Source organism: Uloborus diversus, chromosome 2 (genome assembly GCF_026930045.1).
Source record: "Uloborus diversus isolate 005 chromosome 2, Udiv.v.3.1, whole genome shotgun sequence".
NCBI classification, from domain to species: Eukaryota; Metazoa; Arthropoda; class Arachnida; order Araneae; family Uloboridae; genus Uloborus; species Uloborus diversus.
Genome location: NC_072732.1, coordinates 171,862,920 through 171,885,676, shown reverse-complemented (window position 1 = coordinate 171,885,676; position 22,757 = coordinate 171,862,920). Strand labels below are relative to the sequence as shown.

General features: G+C 31.6%; 1 protein-coding gene across 1 annotated transcript; it reads right to left on the bottom strand.

Annotated features, from left to right (window-relative positions):
• Positions 1 to 2,063: 2,063 nt before the first annotated feature.
• LOC129216150 (peroxisomal membrane protein PMP34-like) lies at positions 2,064 to 22,506 on the bottom strand (the record flags this gene model as incomplete). Its single annotated transcript, XM_054850309.1, is given in 6 exon segments — positions 2,064 to 4,114; positions 6,164 to 6,222; positions 11,318 to 11,416; positions 12,474 to 12,622; positions 13,452 to 13,580; positions 22,352 to 22,506. Coding segments are annotated over 6 exon segments (748 nt in total), but the record flags the coding sequence as incomplete, so codon positions are not given.
• Between the last annotated feature and the right edge of the window lie 251 nt (positions 22,507 to 22,757).

Below are 22,757 nucleotides of genomic sequence, written 5' to 3'. Positions count from 1 at the left end.
TATTGTATTGCACTAATCTATTACCATACTTGAATGATCGGAGCGTCTATTTAGTAGGCTAGAGTCTCGTTCGTTATCGGAATTAAACAGACAAATCACTCCACCAACTAAGAACAGCCATGCACCACAACCCACATAATGAAGAAAGAGCTCTTAATCTGTCAATCCTTCGTGTGTCCGGATTGGGTAAGGTATCTTGTTTAAAAATATTTCATTTTCACAAGATGTGTGAAAAGTAAACATTATTAAATTACAAGAGAAGGATGTCGCTACGGAAAACGAAAGAATGCTAATATTTCATTTACGTACAAGAATAATAATTTTGAAAGAATGTATGGTTAAGCAAAATTAGCTGCCCCTAAAAACTAGCTGCCCACTCTGCCTATTGGGGAAATTGTTCCCTGACCAGAAGCTGTTGGTATTTGTTTCTTTAGTGTTTTTTTAAAAGGGTTGTACTGAAGTCTGTTAAACATTCTTTTTTTTTCAAAAGTTGTTAAGGGAAAATTTGCCCCATGCATAAGGTTTATCCCCCTGCTGTGAGTTGTCAACCTGATGCCATGCAGCAAAGGCTGTGGTGGTCTGATCGGTAGGGAACTAGACTTGTAACAGGAGGCTCCTAGTCGGTCGAAGATCCACCGTCTTCATTAATGTTGACTTTGGTACGTTAAATATGCTCGAGATCAAAAAAGTCCTCTAAGTGAAACTATACCTCTGGGGGTGCTGGACCAGGGATTGCTCAGTTTCTAGTCTGGATCAAAAAATCAGAGCTGTTTTCAAGGTTCCATCTAACTGGTTAAACCAAAAATAGTGGTAGGTATGGGGGACGTTTGAGTGAAAAGTGAAAAAAAAAGTGATGCCATGCAACAAACCAAAATAGGTTTATTTATTGAAATACTAGCTGCATTACCCAGCTTTGCACGGTCTGCCTCAAAAATAAAAGTTATGTCAAGTGACGCATGTTCAACAATCAGGTTTCAATTAGACAAAAAAAGTAAAATTTCCCCTCGAAATAATCATTCTTAAAGAAAGAAAACGATAAATAAAAAATTCCAGAATAAATTAAATGCAAGCTACTAAAATCCTTTTGAAAAAAAAAAAAAAAGAAAGATAAATCGCCAAATAATAATCAAAAGGGGAAACTTTTACCTCAAAACAAAAACAAAATTTTATTTAGTCACAGCTGAGAAAAAAATGTGGCAACCTTCTGAATGCTAATTTAAAATGAGATCGTGCAAATGATAATCTTCCAATATGAAAATAGAGTTCCATCAGGCTTGAAAATCCTTTTAAGTTTTTTCCCTGTAAGTTTACAGCCTCTTTTTTTTTTTAATTCGAAGAAAGTGAATAAACTTTATGGGCATTTTTCGCGAGCTTTCCAATGGCGCCAAAATCGAACTGGTAGGATAACTATTTCGGGCAGAAAGAGCCATTCAACGCCAGGTCCTAAAACTAAAATCCGAACGGTTAGGTTATTTTTTGGCATTTGAAAACCCCCCTACGTTCGTTCTCGGGTGCCCAAGTTCCTCCCTCCCAAATTTGATCCAGATCCAACAAAAACTGTGGATTTGTATAGGGAACATACACATATATATACACACATAGTCTTTGTTTTATTTATATAGATTGTAGCATTAACATAGTAAAGCCCAGTCTATTGCCTGTGGGCCACATGCGGATTTATTTTCTGAAATATGAAGAAAATATTTTGTGCATCTGGCAACTATTTTTTATATTTCAGGCTATTAAAGCTACTACTTTTAGTAGTGGAACTCAGGTGACAGCCAAGCTTCAGCTACTGGTCTCTTTTAAAGCTTTTAGAGGCAGTAATTGGTTTAGCTCTTTGAGCTTTATTGCTCATTTCTGCTAAAGAAAATTCATAAAAAAAATTTAATTGACACTCATTACTTTTGATTGATTGGTAGATTTTGATTTTCTTCCTTGACCGCATGTTTATTTTCAATTTCAAATCATCATTCTGCTCTTAACTTCTTAACTAAGATAGGTTACTATGAAAAAATAATTTACAAACACAGAGCAAAATAAAACAAAACGTATAGTAGTAATGTTTATTAACAATATAAAAAAACTTAAAATATTCTAAACATGTATAAAAAATCAGTTATAAAACACTTATTTTGTTCAATGCATAATATAATAAACAGAAATGCTACATTGCACGGTATCTAAATTACAGAACAAGCGGATAACATTCTAGTTCCAAAATTTTTTTACATTATCAATAACAGAACAAAATATCAACTATAACCTTAACACAAACCTCATTAATAACATATTTATGCTAACATTCCCAGCATGCATTACTATAAATTACTTTATTTATTAATGTAAGAAATAACGTCAAAAAAGCACAATTGCAGATTACTCCAAACACATGTTTTGTCATTACAGGGAATGCCTTTTTCAATGCAAAAAGTAATGAGTTTATGGATGAAAAGACATCCGACAAAAGCCAGCCCTGTAACAACGAAACACGTGTCTGGAGACATCTGCAATTTGTGCTTTATTGATGTTGTTATTTCTTACTTTACTGTTCAACACAAAGGTATTTATTTATCTTACTTTAATTAGATTTGATTAAAAAAACTTCATGTTTCTTTTATTTTAAAATGCTTTTTGAATGGTAGGATATCCTACTTATGAGATTTCCACCGCTGACAAGTCGTTATTTTCTAAATTTTAAGTAAGCTAAAATGGCAGATTCCAATCAATTATTTAGGTTATTTATTACAGTGATCTCTCGCTTATACGCCACCTGTGTTATACGCGTTTTTCACTTATGCTCGTTTTCCTCATGAGCTTCGGCCAGAGATATAGGAAAACAAATATAACTCTTGTTCATTTATACGCGAAATCTAAAATACAACTTTCACTTATGCACCATAAAATTTTTTTCAAGTTTAAGTTAAATCACCTATTCAAGCTTTGCTTAACGAAAGTTTTGTGCCCTTTCTTTGTCTCTTGGAATGGACTTACACGTCTTTATTCCATTGTTTGGATTCTTCCAAGAATGCATTCTTTTTCACACAAGTGTACAATTGGAGGTAGAATTAAGTCTTATGATTGACATCGAGAGGGAGAACGGCTTAACGTCAAGAACGAAAAGGTTGACGTCACTAAAAAGTCGTGGTCAATCGGTAAGTACTGACATGGCCTATCGAGGATCTTTTGCATCCTCGTAGACTAGACTATAGCACTGATCACACGACATTTTTTTGGTTTCGGGGAATTCGCTTAGGTACTGTACAGTGTATAAAAAATGACAAAACGTACTTCATATTTTACATTTTTATTAAATTACAATGCATTTAGGGAAATTATTTGCATATTTATTCATTACTATTAGTAGTGTAGTATTTGTATAACTGATGTTAACTTATTGTATTTAAGCTTATTTTTTGGGTTTTTCACTTATGCGCGAATCTCACTTGTGTACTAAAATTTACAGTCCCCTTTGGTTGCGTATAAGTAAGAGGTCACAGTAGTTTAATTTTGCTGGACATCATTTGCTTAAATCAAATTTACCAACTAATTTGGGAAGCTTCTAAAACCAATAGGTATCAAGTTTTTGACATTGTGAAAGAAAGTATTTTGCACGTTTAAGTGCAAACTGAAGTTTTGGAGTTTAATCCAAAACTTCAGTTTGCTATGCAATGCAAGCATTCAACAATTGAACTGTTTATTTCAAAACCCAGTCAAGAGACAAGCTCTAAAAGTACAACAAAACATTTTTACTCTTATTTTAAAAGTTTTACATAAGGATTACAATATTTTAAACTGAAATGAATACATATTTCTTTCAGTAACAAGTGATGAATAATTTAATGTGATGAAATAAATGTTTTCTGAAATTAGAAACTTTGTTGCTTGACTGGTTTTTGAAATAAACGGCTCAATTTTAAATAACATAAGCAATAAATAATTTGTACATATAAGATCTTAATGGCTTTTTCGTAAAGATGTCCTTCTTATACCCATAATATGGAAAACAAATGCTGCAATTTTCTCGTAACATAAAAACATAAGAGCAGCTGTGAGAGCAGTTTGCAGTAGTTTAGGCTCTAGTCCTTTGTATAAACCTCTAGCACCACTAGTTCTAGAAAGAAAATAAAACAATGATTGCACAATACTAAGAATTAATAAATCACAAATTTCACATATCCACAAGCTACATTTTAATTAGACAAGCATTTAAAATCAAAACAATTATTTGCTGGAATTAAAAGGCTTATACAATTATCTAATCTATTTAATGTTAGATAAAAATATTCTGAGAAAATCTTTCATTCAATGATGGTTCAAAACTAATTTTATGCCAGCAAGCTTACACCATTTTTGCACAAACAAGGGGAGGGTAATGGTAATCTTGACCCCCCCCCCCCTGAGACCATTTACAATAGCAGCCGTCCACATTGTGTTTAAACACTTTATGAATAAAATGTAAACAGTTTTGGCACTTGTTTCAATTAATTATTTTTGAAATTAAATATCTGAAACACTACTTACTTTCACTGCTTATGAAATTAATTTGTAACGTTTATGCCCCATAAGGTGCCTTATTCCTGGTCGATTTGGTGCTTTTTACTGATATTCAAGCATTTTCAAAAAAATTTTTGTATCCCAAAAGTGTAAGTTAGTTAAGGGGAAGCATGACTCCTCCCTCCCTAAGATAGTTTATCTAGGCCCCTGGACAACATAACTGCTTGAAGTTCCAACTTTTCATGAATGTAGAAAAATCCCACAAGTATCAAGCTGCTACAAAAGGAACCAACTTTGTTTTGATTGAAAAACAGAAGAATAAGAGATGTACATAAATAAATACTTTTGTCCAAAATTAAAATTTCAGCTCACACTTCATTGCGTTGAAAAGGGTGTTCCTTGTAACACCCAAACATAAGTCTGCAGCAATTTGCAGTCTTTGTGCTTCAAAATGTTGGTTAATTGATTCATTTAATTGAAAGGTATTACAAAAACGGCTTCTCTACTGAAATAATGATATCCAAATCATAACATCAGTCTGTTAAGCTATCTGCTTGGAGAGAATTACAAGAATTGTGGAAAAACAAAAAATTAGAAGTCCATTTTTGATATTTCTGATTTTTGTAATAATAACCATCCTTATTACTTCAGCATGATAAAAAAAAGATACATTTCTGGGTATTTTTTAAATAAATTTAAAATTTGTGTATAGCATCAAAAAATATTAATTTTCTATTTTTTCTTTTTCCTTCTTAGATTTCACTGTCTTGACTTGAAAGTGATAAGTGCCCATTGAAGGCCTAGAGAGTTTAAGAGCTCAATTCACAGCAATACGGAATGATGAAAACAATATCAGTTGAACACGATTTCTAAGAATTCAAAACTGAATGATCAGTGAAGATCAGTTTCAGGTTACTCACACTGTTAAAACTTTTCATCTGTCTCAATGTTTTAAAACAGCCTGCCATAGTATGCTTAATAAAACTACATTAAATATTAAATTTACTCTTAGTATCAATTAACTTTTGAATTAAGATTTTTAACACTACAAGTTTTTCTCAAGAAACCAGTAACAATGAGAAGTAAATTACACAGATAGGGAACTTTTTCAGCAGTTGGAAAGTATGCAATAAAGAGCAAATTTAAGGCAATATTGATTAAATCAAAATAAAGAGTGAAACTTTTGTAAAACATCTATAAACACAAGATAAAGACATCGACAGAGTGTAATCAATATGCTTGTAACCAAAAATGTTTACAGTGCTATACAGGTGAAGCTAAAAAAAATGGCTAAAACTATGACTAAAGCTCTTTTTTAGCGTCACAAGCAAAAGGCTTTATCTACATTGGAAAAGGAGTTTCTTGCAACCACAAAACAAGTATATGAGCAATTCTTCAATTTTTGCTTTAATAATGTTGATTTTATCATTTAAAAGTAACTTTCTTTGTTTGCATTACCCAAATAGAAAACCTCTGTATAATCGAACCCTCATAGGACGCTTTCTATTGCATGAAGAATGCCTTTCTGATCCCGTAATGCTATGCAGTTCTGAATCATCCAGCTGTACCTTATCACCTCTTAAAATTAAGCCCACTTTTTAAGATTCACCATACCTAATTTAATAGGTAGCTTGAATTCATTAAAAAAAATTAGTCTGATACTTACCTAATGATATGAGCAAAAATTTGAATTGTAGCAAGTTTTTTTAGCTCCTGAGATCCATACTACAAGGGGAGAAAATATCAATATAAACAGTACATAACTACATTTTTACTCCTTGTACAAGCAGTATTATATTAAAATGAGTGAAATGAAATGTATCTTCAGTAAACTTAATTTGCCTATGCTGAACTATATACACATAATTGATAACATAAATACAGGAAACAGTTTGTGAGAATCTAACACTACAACCAGATCACATGGATTGAAATGTTCCCCACAAATTCAATGCTGAGCCTTTATTAATAAAAACTATTTAAATAGCTTCGCCTTATAGAGACATAACATTTGCTGGAACATGATTTAAGAAATTGTTTAGTTTTCAGAAAGATTTCCCTGTAGGTGGGTTGGTTGCATGGCAGCAGTCACCGTTAGGTAAAATCTGTTTTTGTGTTAATTTATTCATGTTTGTAAGTACTTGAACTATTTCCAATGTGAACTTTTAGTGGCAACGACATGTTCTCAATCTCAATGTATAAAACTGCCAGAAAAGAGGCAGTTTGCATGTGTGCTTTTGTACAGGGGCGGCATTTCAGCATTCATGTGGGGGGTCGAGTTTCTTAAATATGTATTACCACAGTGCGGTACCAAACACACATTAGCTAACAAGAAGAGGTCATAAAATCGGTTTAATATGAATAAAAATTAGTGTTTGGAAACAATTAAAATTTTGATTCACTTTCTAACAAGTTATCATACAAAATATTTCTATGCTAAAGTTCTTATACCTTTAGGGAAAAGTTTTAATACATGATTTTTGAAACTCATGAAAGAGTAGGTAATCGTGTTACTAATCTATCAGTGCCCAGTGTCGTGCTGTTTTTCCAATGCAGCAAAATTGAAGATGGTGAAAAAGCTCATGCTCTTTAGCATGTATGACTTCGTTTGAATTTTTTGCCGATTTTTGGCTTCGAAAATAATTCTCTAACCTCCTGAGACATAAAAAAATCTTTATCTACTAGCTGAGCTGATTGGAATAGTTAAAAAATAATTGAAGTAACAAAGTTATTTATGAAAATACTTTTTATATCTTACTCTTCAAAAACCACCCATGCAACTTTAAAAACTGTGAGGGGTTTAATTTTCATCATTGAATAATCTAGTCACATCGGCGCTCTCAGCTTCAATGAGATTTCATCAGCCTCGAGCTCTGTTATTCACTATTCCAGATTGATGAGTCCATAACAAGGACGAAACTGCAGTCTCTGGATGTAATAACAGTTTTTCGGAAAATTGCCTGTAATTTTTCTTGCCTCATGCTAAAAACTTACTCGTAATTGAAACAATTTATTTTTCGTTTTCAAAATCAATTCCTGATAATATAGAGCCAAACATACAGAAAAATAATTATCATCAAATCTTGAGTTAATTTCATTTGAAATTGAATCTATTACTTCATACAAAATATTAAAAAATCAATGTTTGACTTCACGTCATCATGTGGATTTTTGTCACTTTTTTCTTTTTTTTTTCTTTGCGCCTTTTTAAAATTGGCTCGGAGGATGAATTTTTTGAAAAATTTCACGATTGATTGAAATATACATATATGTAAAATCTATTTTCAGTTTCAATTGTAGACTGAACTAGGGTAGTATGGTGCACAGATCAATTGTAGATTGAACTGTGACTTGAATAGTCCGAAAATTAAGAGTAGCGGATTAAAAATGGTTTGATAGAGTAATGCATTTTTCAAAAAACTTTCCTCAAGACAAACAAATTGAATAAAAATTCAAACAAAGTCATACATGCTAAAGGGCATATGAGCTTTTTTCACCATGGAAAGAATCGTTTTGCAATTATTCTTCCAGTTGTCAAATCACTTCTTTGAAGTTATTGAGAAATGTTTTCATGGTTTTAACTATTGAAGACCATCTTGTGTTACCCCGAGATTGCATAGTTATAGGGGCCCATAAAAGGTATTTTTTGATAGGTTTTCTTTAATTCAATAATCACATGCATTTTTAAGAAGTTTCTATGAAAGCATATAATGCATTGAGCAGATGAAACGTGTTTATAGCAAAAGAAAGCGATGAACATTCATTAAATTAATATACACTTAAAAAATGAGCGTAAAAGTGAATGTAAAATGTCAAGGAATTTTCTTGTGAAAACCATGCAGCCACACCACTTTGCACTAGCCTCTCATATATTGGACATACCATCGTTACACTGGGCACACAAGTAGGAAATATTTAGCCTATATATGAGGAAATGTCTTCTTTAGTTAAAATTAACCATGGTTCTCTATCAGTTTTCTATATTCTGAAAAGGCCGAAAAATACTTCATGAATTTTTAAGTCATCATCCCAATAACGTAAAACACTTTTTCTAGCCTAAGAATGTGTCGAGCTTATTAAATAGTTATTGAAGAACCAGCGAGATTTTTTTTAAAAATTAATCTTGATTTCCGACTTGTATAAATTGAATTCACCCATTTTCTATCATTTTGCTCAAAAAATTTGGGGGTGCCACCGCCCCCTCTTGACCCCCCTATTTGCCGCCCCTGCTTTTGTATGTAATGTCAGAAGTTCAATGGTTTTAAATAAAATGCTGTTCTTGTTTTTTTAACTCTGGTTGTTTCTAGTATTTGGCTCTTAAGTTTTGTTAAAATGCTCAGTGTTCACGGAAGCAAAAGTCTAAGACTGCAGTAAGTAGATGTCTTGAATCTGCAATGTGGAGTTCTTCAACCTACTTCTAATGAAGAATGCAATTGTTACCTTTATTTTGAGTAACATCTTTTGTGTTACATAAATTGCAATGACTGCATGCACATTTTAAAAGTATAATTTCCAAAACCTCAGCTAAGGTTTAAAATGATTAATAGAGCATTTTAAAAATAATATTAATTTACTTCATCAAGATAAGTATTTTCAGGCTAAAAAACCCATGTGCAATGTGCATACAGTCGACTCTCATCAAATCCTTACTTAAGAATTTTGCATATTTTAGGTCATTGATTTGCTTACACATTTATTCAAAAGGAACACCATTATTTTCAAAGAAATCATTTCTTACATGTGAAACAGAAAAATATATTATAATACTCAATAAACATTTTCTAAAATTTTTTTTTTCAAATGAAATTTTTGTTTATGCCTTTTGTTTATTTTTTCAACTTTTAGAGAGTTTGTTTGAGATTTCTGTTAACTATGTTTTTATTTTTAGTGCCACTGTATAAACCATATTATATAGTTCCAGACCAGAAATCAGATAAAATGTGAAGGGTGAAATGAGTCTTCATGGCATCAATTAAAAAAAAAAGTTTTGCCAATTAGGTTAAAGGAATGAAACTTGTCCTATGGTCTACAGTAAAGCATAACATAACAAAAAAATAGTTATGATGAATTTTAATTTATATATTTATGCAAATTGAACCTTAAATCTAAAGCTAGATTATGAAATGATTTCATCTTTTAACATTTAATATTGATTATGTTATTTACCAAGACTGAGATAGGCTCAGTAGGTCTTGGCCCCCCATGGGCTGTCATGCCACTGGGTTTGGTTTGATGTCATTTGTCCATCAAATTCTTAATAAACATTTAGTTCAAATTTCATTGTCATCTCAAATCTTGTGCAGATTTTGGATGATTATGGATTTTATAATGGCGGATTTGATAGAGTTGACAGTAATTGGAATATGGTATGGGGAAAAAAGTAGTCCTTATTCAAATATTTCATGTTCAAAGTATTTTTTTAACTTTCAAGATAAATTTATAGTTCATATTTTATGAGAATTTATTCCTCTCCTTTGATTTTAATAATACAATTAAAATAAATCGTCACAGACTAAGATCAAAGAAAAAATATAAATCAGTACACAATTAATTGTCTCTTTACTTATTGGAAGGAAAGTTATATTTCAGTTTCAACTTCTGATTAGACTTTACCGACGCAGTAAAATGATTTTCTGATTGAAATTTGAACATAGGCGGATTTAGGACTGAGTTCCTGGGGGGAAGGGGGGGGGGCAGGATTTTTTTTTTGGAGCAACATTTTTAATTGCCCTCCCCCCCTCCCATGTTTTTGTCTGTTTTCTGTGATGCGTAAGGCCATTCTTTACTTTTGTATGCGTCGTTTTCATTACTGTGTGTAATCATGCTGTCCTTTTTAAATTGACCTTAAAAGGGAGGGGGCTGGTATTAAGAGAGTAACGCAGTGCTCCCTTTTAAGAGGGATATAGAATATCTCCAGTTTTAGGGGGCCCGGGGGTTACTCCCCCGGAGGAAATTATCTAAAATGGATATAAAATTCTGCATTTTGAAGTCTTATAAGGGTTAATTGGAAATAATAGGCAAATAATATTTTTTTTTAAGTTTTACGCTTTAAAAGTGCTTTGTGATGCAAGTTAATACTTTAAAAGAAATGGTGCACAGATTTAGAGAATAGGTATCAAGAGAGTAACATACTACCCATTTGAACAATTCTTAATTTATACACTTGATAAGAAATAAAATTAAAGCACACTTTGCTTAGGAGTTTCAAAGACTTGTCTAATTATTTTCAAGGTTTGGTTGGTTAGATTAGGTTTTGGTTCAAGAGCCCTTGTAGGCTATACTGCGCCAATTCTTTTCAAGGATTTTAGAACCTATCAATAATTTGCACTTTCCAGCCTCTGAAATTGAGTAGTAGATTATACACTTGTACAGTATTGTTCAAACTTTGTTACTTTGTAAGAAACGGCTATTTTAAGTTTAAAAGAAAACATAAACTTTAATTTCCTATTCAAAAAAGAAAAAAATCATGATTTTTTTTGTTATAAGATTTTGGAAGATAAGTTGTTACTATATAAACTCCTCCAAAACTGGGGAGCATTGTCCCCTCTGCCCCCCCCCCCTATAAATTCACCCATGCTCTTCTGAACTATTCAAAAACGAAAAAATAATGATTTTTTTTTTAATTTTTGGAAAATGTGTTGTTACTACATAAAGTCTTCCCAAAACTGGGGGGGGGGCATTGCCCCCCTCTGACCCCCCATAAATCCGCCCATGAATTTGAAATTATTGCTCATAATTCATTTACATTAATTTATATAATAAACATAATACAATACAAAAATACAAAAAAGAATGTTTGATTTGATGTTTTGATACTTACTCTCAGCTTTTGTTGAACAATTTGTAGAGGATAAGTAAGAACTGTAGCTACACTTTTGGCTATTGCACCGAGTAGAAAAAATTCAACTGCATTTAAGGTCTAAAATAACAAACAAATAACAATGCCATGTTTACATTCAAAGCACAATTTGGAATATATATTTTCCTTTCTACATGTTTAGTAAAACACATTTCAAAATTTCTGCTCGGGAAAAAATATTGGAAGAATTTCCAAAGATATGTATAAAGCCTCTTCTAAACACCAGTTAAAGGTGAGACTTTTTCAAAGAAATTATAACTGACATGCAAAACATGAAAATATATCACAATACTTGATAAATTATTTCCAAAAAGCAAGCTTCAAATTAAATTTTAGTTCATACTTTGTTTAATTTTGTTATAAAATGCTTTTTTAACATCTGTATTTTATTCTAAAAATTTTCTACTTATATCATCAACTGCAATAGCAGCTTAAGAATAAGGATGAATCAAAGTGATTTAATAAAAACCAACATTTAACAAGATGAAAATTAGACAAATGGTCACAATAAAACATATAAATTTCCAATAACTTGATATTTAAAATATTCATTTAACATTTCTATTGTAGTATTGTGAAGGTTTTATACATGAAGCAAAGATGCAAAAATAACCAAGTGTGGTCAAAGTTAAACTTATCAATGTTAAAATTTTTGCCTGAAAAGCAATTTTAAATAATGACACTTTTCAAAGGTAAAAAACAAATTAACAATATTGTTTCATTAGAAATGATAAGGGTTTATTCAAGGCATAGATGAGGATTGTCAAACAGATAATTTTGACAGCCAACTTATGTAAACAATTAAGCCATTTTTAACACAATATCCTTTACTTTGAATACAACAATGAAATAATGAAAACAAAGCCGACACAAGAAAATTGTTTAAAAATGCAACAGCTTTCAAAGCCAACGAAGACGTTTTGCTTAAAATGAAGAATACATTTACAAGAAGGAAAATTCCTGCACATCTTATAATTCTGCACTTTCCAAAAACAATGATACATGAGACATTTTGTCACCTAACTATGGTAATTTTTGGTTAGAGAAAAAGTAACACTACAATGTTTTTTGAAATTCCTATTACAAAAATGGAACACAAATCAATACAGGTACTCACATTTTTTCCTAACAATTTCGGTAATTCACGTTTCAAAGCTTCATACACTGAAAACTGAATTGCTGGGTTGATTACCAACATTAAAGATGGTACCATGCTACTCCATAATGAAGATATGCCCTCCATTTTGCTAATTTTAATCAGTGCATCTGAAAATAAGTATGTAATCATTTTAATTGTTTATTTTTTAATGTTTTATTAAGGTAGCTCCTAAGTAAACAAAAATATAAATATATACACAATAACCATTTAAAATAAACGAATATATAAAATAAATAAATATAATAATAATAATTGTAAGTATTACTGTGCAATATCAGTTTCTGCATGTCTGGAGAATATGTTGGAAGGAGAAAGTCTATAATGCTATCTAAACTGATTTTTGTGGCCATATTCCACCTTTTTTGGAGGTCATAAGAATCAGTAATGCTAAAAGCATTTATACTAACCCAATTTTACAAAAAAAAAAAAAAAAAAAAACAGCTTTAAAGCCTTAACCTCTTAACCCACACTTCTTTTCACCCCCCATTTTTTTGGTGCAGCAGCCGTCAATTGCAACAAGTGAAAATACCTTAAGGGTTTTGGGCCTGAGCAGGAAATGGGTCAAGTAACCTTCCATACCTCTACTAAAGCAAATTATTTTTAAAATATTATACACCAATACATAAGGATGAAAACTTATATAGATGCACCTGTATAGGATAATAATATTGATCACAATACTTTTGATATTTTAGGAACCGTAACATATGCAAAAGTTCACCCATGAAATTTTAAGTTAATTAATTTGTTTTACAAATTTTTACAACTAAATCTTTACTTTTTTGAAATGATACAGATTCACTATTTACACAGATCAAGTGAAATTTACTTTTAACAAATACTATTTTACTTATTTTATATAGATGTAATCATTTAAAAAAGTGGAGAGGATTTTTACCATACATGATACTTAATGATACATCAATGAAAACTTGCCAATTAATCCTTCATATTCAGGATGTTTTCCCAAACGTTTTCGATCTTCATTAGATATTTTGGCACCTTGCATTTTCAGTCTTGAATTTGCCACCCAGAGTGGAGTAGTTAGAAACACATTTATAACACCTAAAAGTTCAATAAGGTTCAAAAAACTTTTAATGTATAATGCAGACCTTAAAATTTTTCTAAAAAAAACACGATGTACAAATTTAACTTTTGTTTTGACAGTAACTAATAACTTCTAGTCATACTAGCATTTGACACTCACAGAGACCCTCACACATGCCGATTGTTTGGTTTATTAGTTTTAAATGCTCAAATAAATTTGAGCAAGTAGATCCCTGAGAAATTTTATTTAAACGAAAAAGAAAAAAAACCTGCCTATCAGTTAAAAGTTTGACACTTTAATCACACAAAACATGAACAAAATAACATCAATATTTGTTACAATTTATAAAAAATAAATAAAATAAGTGCAATATGAGAATATTGCAATAAAAACATGAAAGTTATTATCAGTTAGAAGATAATGCAATGAAATATAGACAAATGAACTATTATTAAATAGAAACAACATTTAAAATTTCAAATATAAAATATAAAAGTGTTAGTCAATGCCATAGCTAGATAATAGAGACGCACCCATGCATGCTGTGTGTGGGTACATTTGATGCTATGCAGATACATTTGTTGTAGATATGTGCATTGGCTAAAAATTGTCAATATCCATATTAAACTGATTATCTTCAAAACTTGAAGATACATTTTTGAAAAATGTTCATTATTGCTTTCACGAATACATGGTTGAAAGCAAAGCGCACTTTCTTACTAAAAATTTTACCTACCCACTGCATGTTGATTCTCATTCCTGCAGATAGTTTTGAGCTATGTGTGAAGATTAGAGATGTAAAATTTCCAGAAATTTTGAAGTGGTGGAAAAAAACCGTTTTTCTTCCGGTTTTGGAAAGAATGGAAAAATTGATTTTTTTATAATTAAAAATAGGGTTTCTTATTAGCTTCTGTTTTTCTTGGAACATATAAAGGGTTAAGCATTATAAAATATATGCAATCCACACATCTTCTTTATCTGCTTGACAGAAATAGGCATTAAAGGTAAGTTTAATTAGAAAAAAAAGTTTTATAATTGTTTTTGTTTTATAACTGAGAGCTTTCTTGGTCAAATACCAGAAATAAATCAAATCGCAGTTGAACCAATCGGTAAGATGTGTCAAACACATATAATCATAACAAATACGTTTTATATTTTAGATTACCACTGAAACTTGAAATAATAATAGTAATTATTGACTTTGACTTTGAAACATGATTGATACTTTCAGTAAGTCCTCGGCTGGAATTGACTAAGCTGGCGGTGTATTTCATGATTGATATTGCTTGAAAGAAATATAAGTATGATTTCTCTCCCTTGCAATTTAACTTTATTATCTGAAATTGAAAGCTATTTATTTCTGATTGTTTTCAATCCAGTCCAAGTCCAAAAAATAAATTGGTTTTTCTTTATCTTTCAACAGAAACCCCAGACAAAAACCGCGTAATGGTTTCTAAAGCTGAACATTTCAGTTAACTATACAGCCATACTAAGCACAGTAGTAAAAGTAGTCATACCTGAACTTTTGAACAAAATTTAGTTATTGTAACCAAGTTGTTCTCTGTTTCGTATTCTACTTAACAAATAAAATGTTTTAGGATCATTTGATCAAAAAACTATTTTTAAAATAAAATTCTGGAAAAAAAAAGAAAAAAATACAGCTGAATCAAATGTATAGATGAGTCAAACTTTAAAACACAATATCTCAGTTTGAGCTCAATTGCAGATTCCACTTTAGTAGGGGAATGTGGGGCAAAGAGTGAAATGGTTAAGATCGCTTACTTTTTTAAAAATGAACAAATTGGAAATTTGTTTTGAAAATTTCGATACATAAAGAAAGAACACTATATTTTGTAACAAAACTTGCACTGAAACATTATTTTTTATTTTTACAGTAAATTTGTACCTTTACAAAAAGGTGGAAAATTTCCCCTTGTTTTTCTCATGGGGCAAAGTGAAAAATAAAAAATCTTTTTCTAGATGAAATATTTTCTATTCGATTGTCAAAGATATTTTTGATAGAACAAATGAGTAAATAAGAGAATTAATGAAGAAATGAAAATAAAATGAAACAATGAACGAGTAAATGAATATATAAACAAGTTAATTTTTGACAAAAAATAAATGAATGAATAAAATAGCAAATGAAGAAAACAAATAGTGAATGAATGAACAAATAAGGGAATATTTAAATGAAAGAATGTGAATGGAACAACTAATTAACTAATACGTAAATAATTTTATAAATGATTGAATAAGTAAATGAAATGAACTATGTTTCACTTTGCCCCATCCAATTTGTCCCGCATGCACTTGACTAACTGCACAAAGCATTTAAAATACAAATAAGCTTAATATTAAGCAAATAAATACTGCACCTTATATTGATAGGTCTCTATTCTTATTTAAAATATTAATAACAATAACTTAATCATTTAAAAATAACAAAAATAATTTTTGATTTACAACATAATATTACAATATGCGTATCAATTTTTGAAAATTGCTTGTATTATCGTATTCTTCGATCTTCACAGGTAATTTTTTCTTGACTGGAATAGACTACATGTGTTACTACAGATTTAAAATATTGCTAGGCAGGTGGGGCTTAAAGCGGAGTAAATATTTGAACATTTCACTTTGCTCTGCTATTTGACTATGCCCTATATTCCCCTACTTAAGATGGCAGTATACAGAGTGCGGCAAAAAATTTCGGACAAAGTTTGTATCATTGAATGGAAGTAAACTAACTTCTTTTTAAGGAGTGTCTTTATTTATTTTTGTCCCTCAATTTATCAGAAAATAATTTAAAATATATGTCCCTGATTTATAATATAAGATATTTTAAAGTTGCTTAACCTAGTAGAACGACAGTTTGTATGCTTGTTGTGCCTCGGTAAATAGTATTTGAATCAGTATGCTGCTTCAATCGGCTTGGAAATGATAGTTGATGTCCAGGAAGCGTACAAAAACGAACAGTGAACATTTCCGTTAATCGTCAGGTCATCCAAAAGTGAAGTGCTTGGATTTCTACGAGAGAAGTTGTTCATGAGACGGGGGCAATTTGTGACCGATCAGGACGACTAAGGGCAAAAACAGAACTCAAACAGAATTTTTACGAGTTTCAAAAAGTTCAGGCTTTTGCAGAAGAAAACAAATTTGTACGACTTCAAAGATTCCAGAAACGTTTGAGATGGGTCGCAAGTCCACGATGGAAGATATACCTTTCACTGATTTATCGTTCAACCAACTCATAACCCCCAGAAAGATAGGATTTGGTCTGTAAACACTCCAAGCACCTTAGAAAATGTTAAACATTGCCAAAGTCCGAAGTTAGGCTTGGTCTGTGCTGGAATCAGCATACGCGACAAAAAACTCTGTTTTTTTGTGGATGAGGGCTGTAAAATGAATCAAAAAGTGTACCAGAAGGACATTTTAGAAGTTGTTGCACTTCAGCACAGCAATGTAGACTAGACATTTCGATTTGACTCCATTCCAGTTCATATGGCCAAAAAGACAAGTGGTGCAAGGCGCATCGTTTTTGACATGAGTACATCTGTAGAGTGGACACTCTACTAGCTAGACCTCAATCCAATTTATTACACTGTATGTCCTATTTGAGAGTAAAAGATCTACCATAAACTACACATAAGTTTGAACTCTCTAAACCAATTGCTTTTATAGGGAATAGGATTACAGGGAATAGGACTAAATGACTTGCGGCCTTGAATGAAAATTTCAATAAGTAGTTGTACCTCTGTATTACTGCAAAAGGCTGAAAGTTTGAAACCAATTAAATTTATTGATTGCTAAAGATCTTCTCATATTATTACTTTTTATATTTTGTAACCGTATTTATTTTTAATAAAGTTAGATGGAAAATTCTTGTCCAGGTTTGTTTGTTGCACCCTGCATATTTGATTTGCACAGTTAGCAGAAACATATTTCTGTGATTAAAGTTATGCTTGTTTGTTTCATGAAGAAGAAAAACAAATTTTTCACTAAGGATATTGGTTTCATTTTTTGTGCAAAAAGTATTAAATGTTTTTTGATCTATTTGCAAATTGTATTATTATACAACAACTTGCATTAGCAAAGTTAAACAGTATTTTAATGTACAAGGAGGGGATGGGGGGCAGGATACAGCATCAGAATTTAAGTACGAGAAATTTCCAATTTTATCACTTTTTGCTAAAAATTTCAATTAAAACTTCCTGAAAAGTTGAAAAAATTCAATTTTTCCGGAGTGGAAATATATCTCTTTGGAGGAAAAATGGGTTTCTCCGTTTTTTTTTTTTTTTTTTTTGGAAATTTTCCGTTTTTTCCCAACTGTTTTAATCTCTAACGCAGATACTTTATATTTTTATCTTACTATGGTCAACGTCTAGAAACATGAAGCCTTCTTTAGACAATAGAAGAAAAAATGAGTAGAGTCTTATGCAAGCTTGATGTTGTAAAAGTGTAATTAATGTGCTTTGAGTAACTGAAAGGTCATGATTGCGTCGAATACGTCGAAAATATAAAGTTCTGGAGATCCTAGTTCTCCGAAAGAACAATTACAAAAATCAGGAAGGGAAAATCTACAAAGATGTCAGGTTAGCAACTGACATTACCTAAAAACATTAAAGAAAAATAATAGACTAATGTGTTTTCAGGACTAATCAAGAAATTTAAAAAAAACACCAAAATGCTTACATAAAGTTATATAAAACATTAACTCATTTTTAAAAGATTAAAGTCATTATTAATCTCTTTTGTAAATCAACCAGTGAACCAAATTTAGTTTTGATTCTTTTTGCTTAGCACATAGTCAATGCAGACAAACAAAATCTACTTCGGCAATAACTGCAAGAAAGCTACTGTTACCAAAGACTTCAAGTTACTATGTGCTGACAGTGATTAATGGGGAATGAAAAAAGAAAAATGGATCCCCCCCCCTTTTAATCTTACATTCAAAATTATTCGCAATTGAGGCAGTGAGAAGCAATGGGATGCAATAGGACTTTTTAAAGTTATGAGTTAAATGCATGCTTTTCTTCTGAATCATTGTGTATACATAACTACCATCATGCATAACTACCATCTCTTACTTGAAATACACTGCCAGCTCAGTTATTCCAGCCGAGGGCTGCAGTTTCGTGCTTATTAGCACTCATCAGCCCGGCATAGGAAGTGATTGAGCCGAAGGTGGAAAACCTGTTAAGGAAGCCTAGAGAGCCAAAAAACTGGTAGCTAATGTAGAATTAACACAGACTAGACGAGTGACCGAAGCAATGGTTCGGTTCAACTCGAAAATTGAAGGCAAGGCATGGTATTTTCAATGAAAATACCATCTCTTGTATTTAACTCCATACTATTCCATACTTTACTATTAGCATTTATTGAACAAAAACAGATGAGAGTTTCTCCTACCACATGTATTACAGTGAGCGCCAGGTAATTAAATCAGTCACTTTGATGAATCAAATCTTCAGAAATAGAACGAAATGCTATAAGAGGCAGTAACTGTAGTAAGTTATCTCCAGCACACTCTTTTGCTTCTAGGTACTTAAGTTTTAAAGGATTAGTACCTATTAGTACCTACTGTCATAAACTATCTTATAATTGAAATAAATAACTAATTTCAATTTTTGAGGTCGAACTTTGCTCGTTTTCCAGTCTAGAATATTATTGAATTCTGAGCTCATTTTGGATTGAATTTGTCAAAAGGTGCGGATATGTAAACTAAATGAACACATATAAATACAATCTTTCACACATATATATATACCTTATTAAGTTGTGATGTTGTCTTCTATTTCAGCTCATAAGGAGCGAAAAAGGAAAGAAAAAAAACCTGAAACTTTCTTACCAAAACTATAACATTAATGGTAACAGAATGTAATCTCAACTGTGTTTTGAAAACAAAATATCACTTACTTTAAAATACATAAAGAAATAGTTTCTGAACACTTTTATAAAACTTACAAACTATGATTTTCTTAAGTACATGGTACTCTATAGTTTGATTAATCCAAGGATGTGCTCAAAGAGAGAAAAAAATAAAGATTAACATTTATTCCCATGGGAAAAGCATAAATATATTTATAAAATTTCTTAAAATGCCAACATAAGATTATGAGTCCATTTATTATCATGACTAAACAAAGTTTCTATTTATCACAACGCTTGGTGAAACTATGTGAAGGGTTCAGTATTAAATTTGTACATACCTCTCTGTACTTTGGTTTATAAATTGATTTTAAGATATCTTTAAAAATGTTTTAAAATATCTTATAAACGTTTGAAAAATAAAAATTTTGCCAAAGAGAGCCACTTTATGCCCCTCCAGAAATTATTTCTGGATCCATCTTGCTGATAAACTGCACAAAATACAATTTTTAAATAAATACTTCAATGATGATAAGACAGCTACCAAAAAAAAAAAAAAAAAGAAAGAAAGAAAGAAAAAAAAAAGGTATCAATTTAAATCTAAAATAAATAAACAAAAGTCACATGGTTTATGAATCAAGAAAGCTATAGGCAATGAGTTTTGTTATTGCAACATTTTTAATTTACTTAGAATATACTTATAAGGTTTAACTGATAACTGCACTGAAACTTTGATTTAAAAGGTTTCCCCCGATTTGATCATGTTTTCAACAACAACAAAAAAAGTTATATATACCCTTTTTTCTTCCTCTTTCTGTTCACTTCAAAATGAAGTAACAGAAACTCATTTTTAGTCATTCTTGGGAGAATCCAAAAATATCTAATTTTGTTTGGACACATCATAATTTTTTAGATTCTTCCACCAGTGGCGGCGCTAGGCGTCGGCGACGTCGGCGACTGCCGACGGCCTCGCGCAGATAGGGCCTCGCAAAATTCTCAGAAGTAAATTCTCAAAAGTTTTAAGAAATTTCCATGTTTTCAATTGAAGCTCTTATTAAATGCAACAGACACAAAAGTAATCAAAATAGTGCGTGCAGCGGAGACTACACAGAGCCAGGTTTAGCAAATGCGGGGCCCAATTCTGTAGGAACCTGAATTTAAAATATTCACTAGCTACAGCTTATTAATCAGCTAACTCTATCCCCCCCCCCCCCACCCCGTTCTATTTCTTTTCTTTTTCTCTTGTTGAAAAATTAAAAAATATTTAAAATGCTGCTCCTCCGAACACACATCCCTCCATACACGCGCGCACCGATAGCATTATGGAGCATCTGAAATTTCGTTTCGAGATCTTAAATTTTGCGATATTTTCAGCTTAAAGCTAAAGCCCCCAAATACTAAACAACATCGAAAATCGCTTAAAATTGTGTTTTTGTAGCTTGAATTTCAAAAATTACCGAACCTAATATTACAAAATATGGCCTTAGAATCGCATTTTTAAGGCTTGAATATCAGAAAATATTCATGCAAGGGTCCCCATACCGCCTTTCTTTTACATCATTAGCAATTAGGTTTTTTAAACTACATCAACAAAAAAGTTTAGGTGGACTGGCTCCTGAATATAAAATATTGCTAAAGTTTTTAGAAGCATAATTTTCAAAATTTTTCAAAGGAAGAGCTCCCTCCCTTTCCGTAAAATCATCAAAGTTTGTCTGAAATTCTGTTTTCGAAACTTCGATTTCGAGAATTTTCGAGAATTTGACCTATTTTTTTTAAAACAAAAGAATCGATCTGGGACACTCTCTTACCCTTTAAGTCAATAAAAACGGCCTATAATTGCGTTTTTAAGGCTTCAATTTCTAGAAATTTTCACCGAGACCTCTGTAAATTTTTTCCCCTAACATCAGCAAAGAAAGCCTAAAATGGCGTTTTCAAACTAAAAATGTAAAAAAATTTCCGGGGGAGGACTCCCGGACCCACCTTTCTATCAGGTCATTTTTCCTCTTTCAATGTGCCGCCCCCTCCCCCCACCACCAAAAAAAAAACTTTTTGATTGCGCTACTAGTCACGAAACGTTTTTGTCCTAGCAATTAAGTGAATTGGAAACTATAAGTGCCAATAGTTAGTGCAAAAATTAATTCCGTGAATTCAATGATTTGTCTGAAAATATTTTATGATTAAAAGGGCCTCGCAAAACTGCATCGCCGACGTCTACTTTTGCTCTCGCGCCGCCACTGTCTTCCACTTATATATTACTTATATCAAATGTAAAGGTGAAATTTTTAATCCAACCCAAAAGTCATTAGATTCAGTTTTATCTGATAACAATCCAAAATAACTTGAATCTTAAGCTCACAACATCAGTAACAAGCAATGATGTTCCCATCAATTCTTCTGAGGGTATACTCCCAGTAATCCACTATGCACAATGTGTATGCGGTTATATACATAATCTGTCGAAAAAATGCTTGAGAGTGTACGGCAGTACCCTATGGTAACCAGTGGTGTAGCAAGAAAAAATCCTTGGGGGGGGGGGGGGGTAATTTTTTTCTGAAGTTTAAAGTAAAGCCATGCCCTGAAGTTTATACACTTATACTGTGTATATATATATATATATATATATATATATATATATATATATGATCAATACTGCCGTCATAAGAAAAAAAGCCCTGTCTCCAAGAGAAAAAATGTTGCGCAAAACAGGAAGATATAAGCTTTTTATCGTCATAAAAGCTATTATATTAAATAAAAATCTTTTAGCTCATAAACAGAACCCTTCAGGTTCCACTGAAAAATGATTTTTTGGGGATCATGGGGGGGGGGGGGGTTCTGCCCCCCTATCACCCTTATGGCTATGCCACTGATGGTAACTATACTGATAACAAGTTACAAAAGTACAGAAGTAACTTCTTACCTGCAATGCTGGCAACACCCAAATCTCCTAAAGCACTATGACCAACTTGATTAGACTGAACTAATCTCCTCAAACCATGAAAAGTGTAGAAGTAGACAAAATTGGAACAGCACAAACTTATCAATACAGGCTGCAATCCACGATACAAACTAAATCTGAAATTGGAATGAGAACAGTTGAAGTATAAATTAAGATATCTAAAAGGAAATAATAATTATTCTAGAACTATTTCTATTCAACCATTGATCAATCAATACAGATAATATTTGAATGAGTAAGCATACTAAGATTTTGTCCTATTTGGCTCATACACCGTTTACCCTTGGACAGGTCAGTCTGCTTCAATAAAGAAGTCTTTTTTCTTTGAGTATTACCATCTGTACCCCCATATTACCCAAATGGTTTT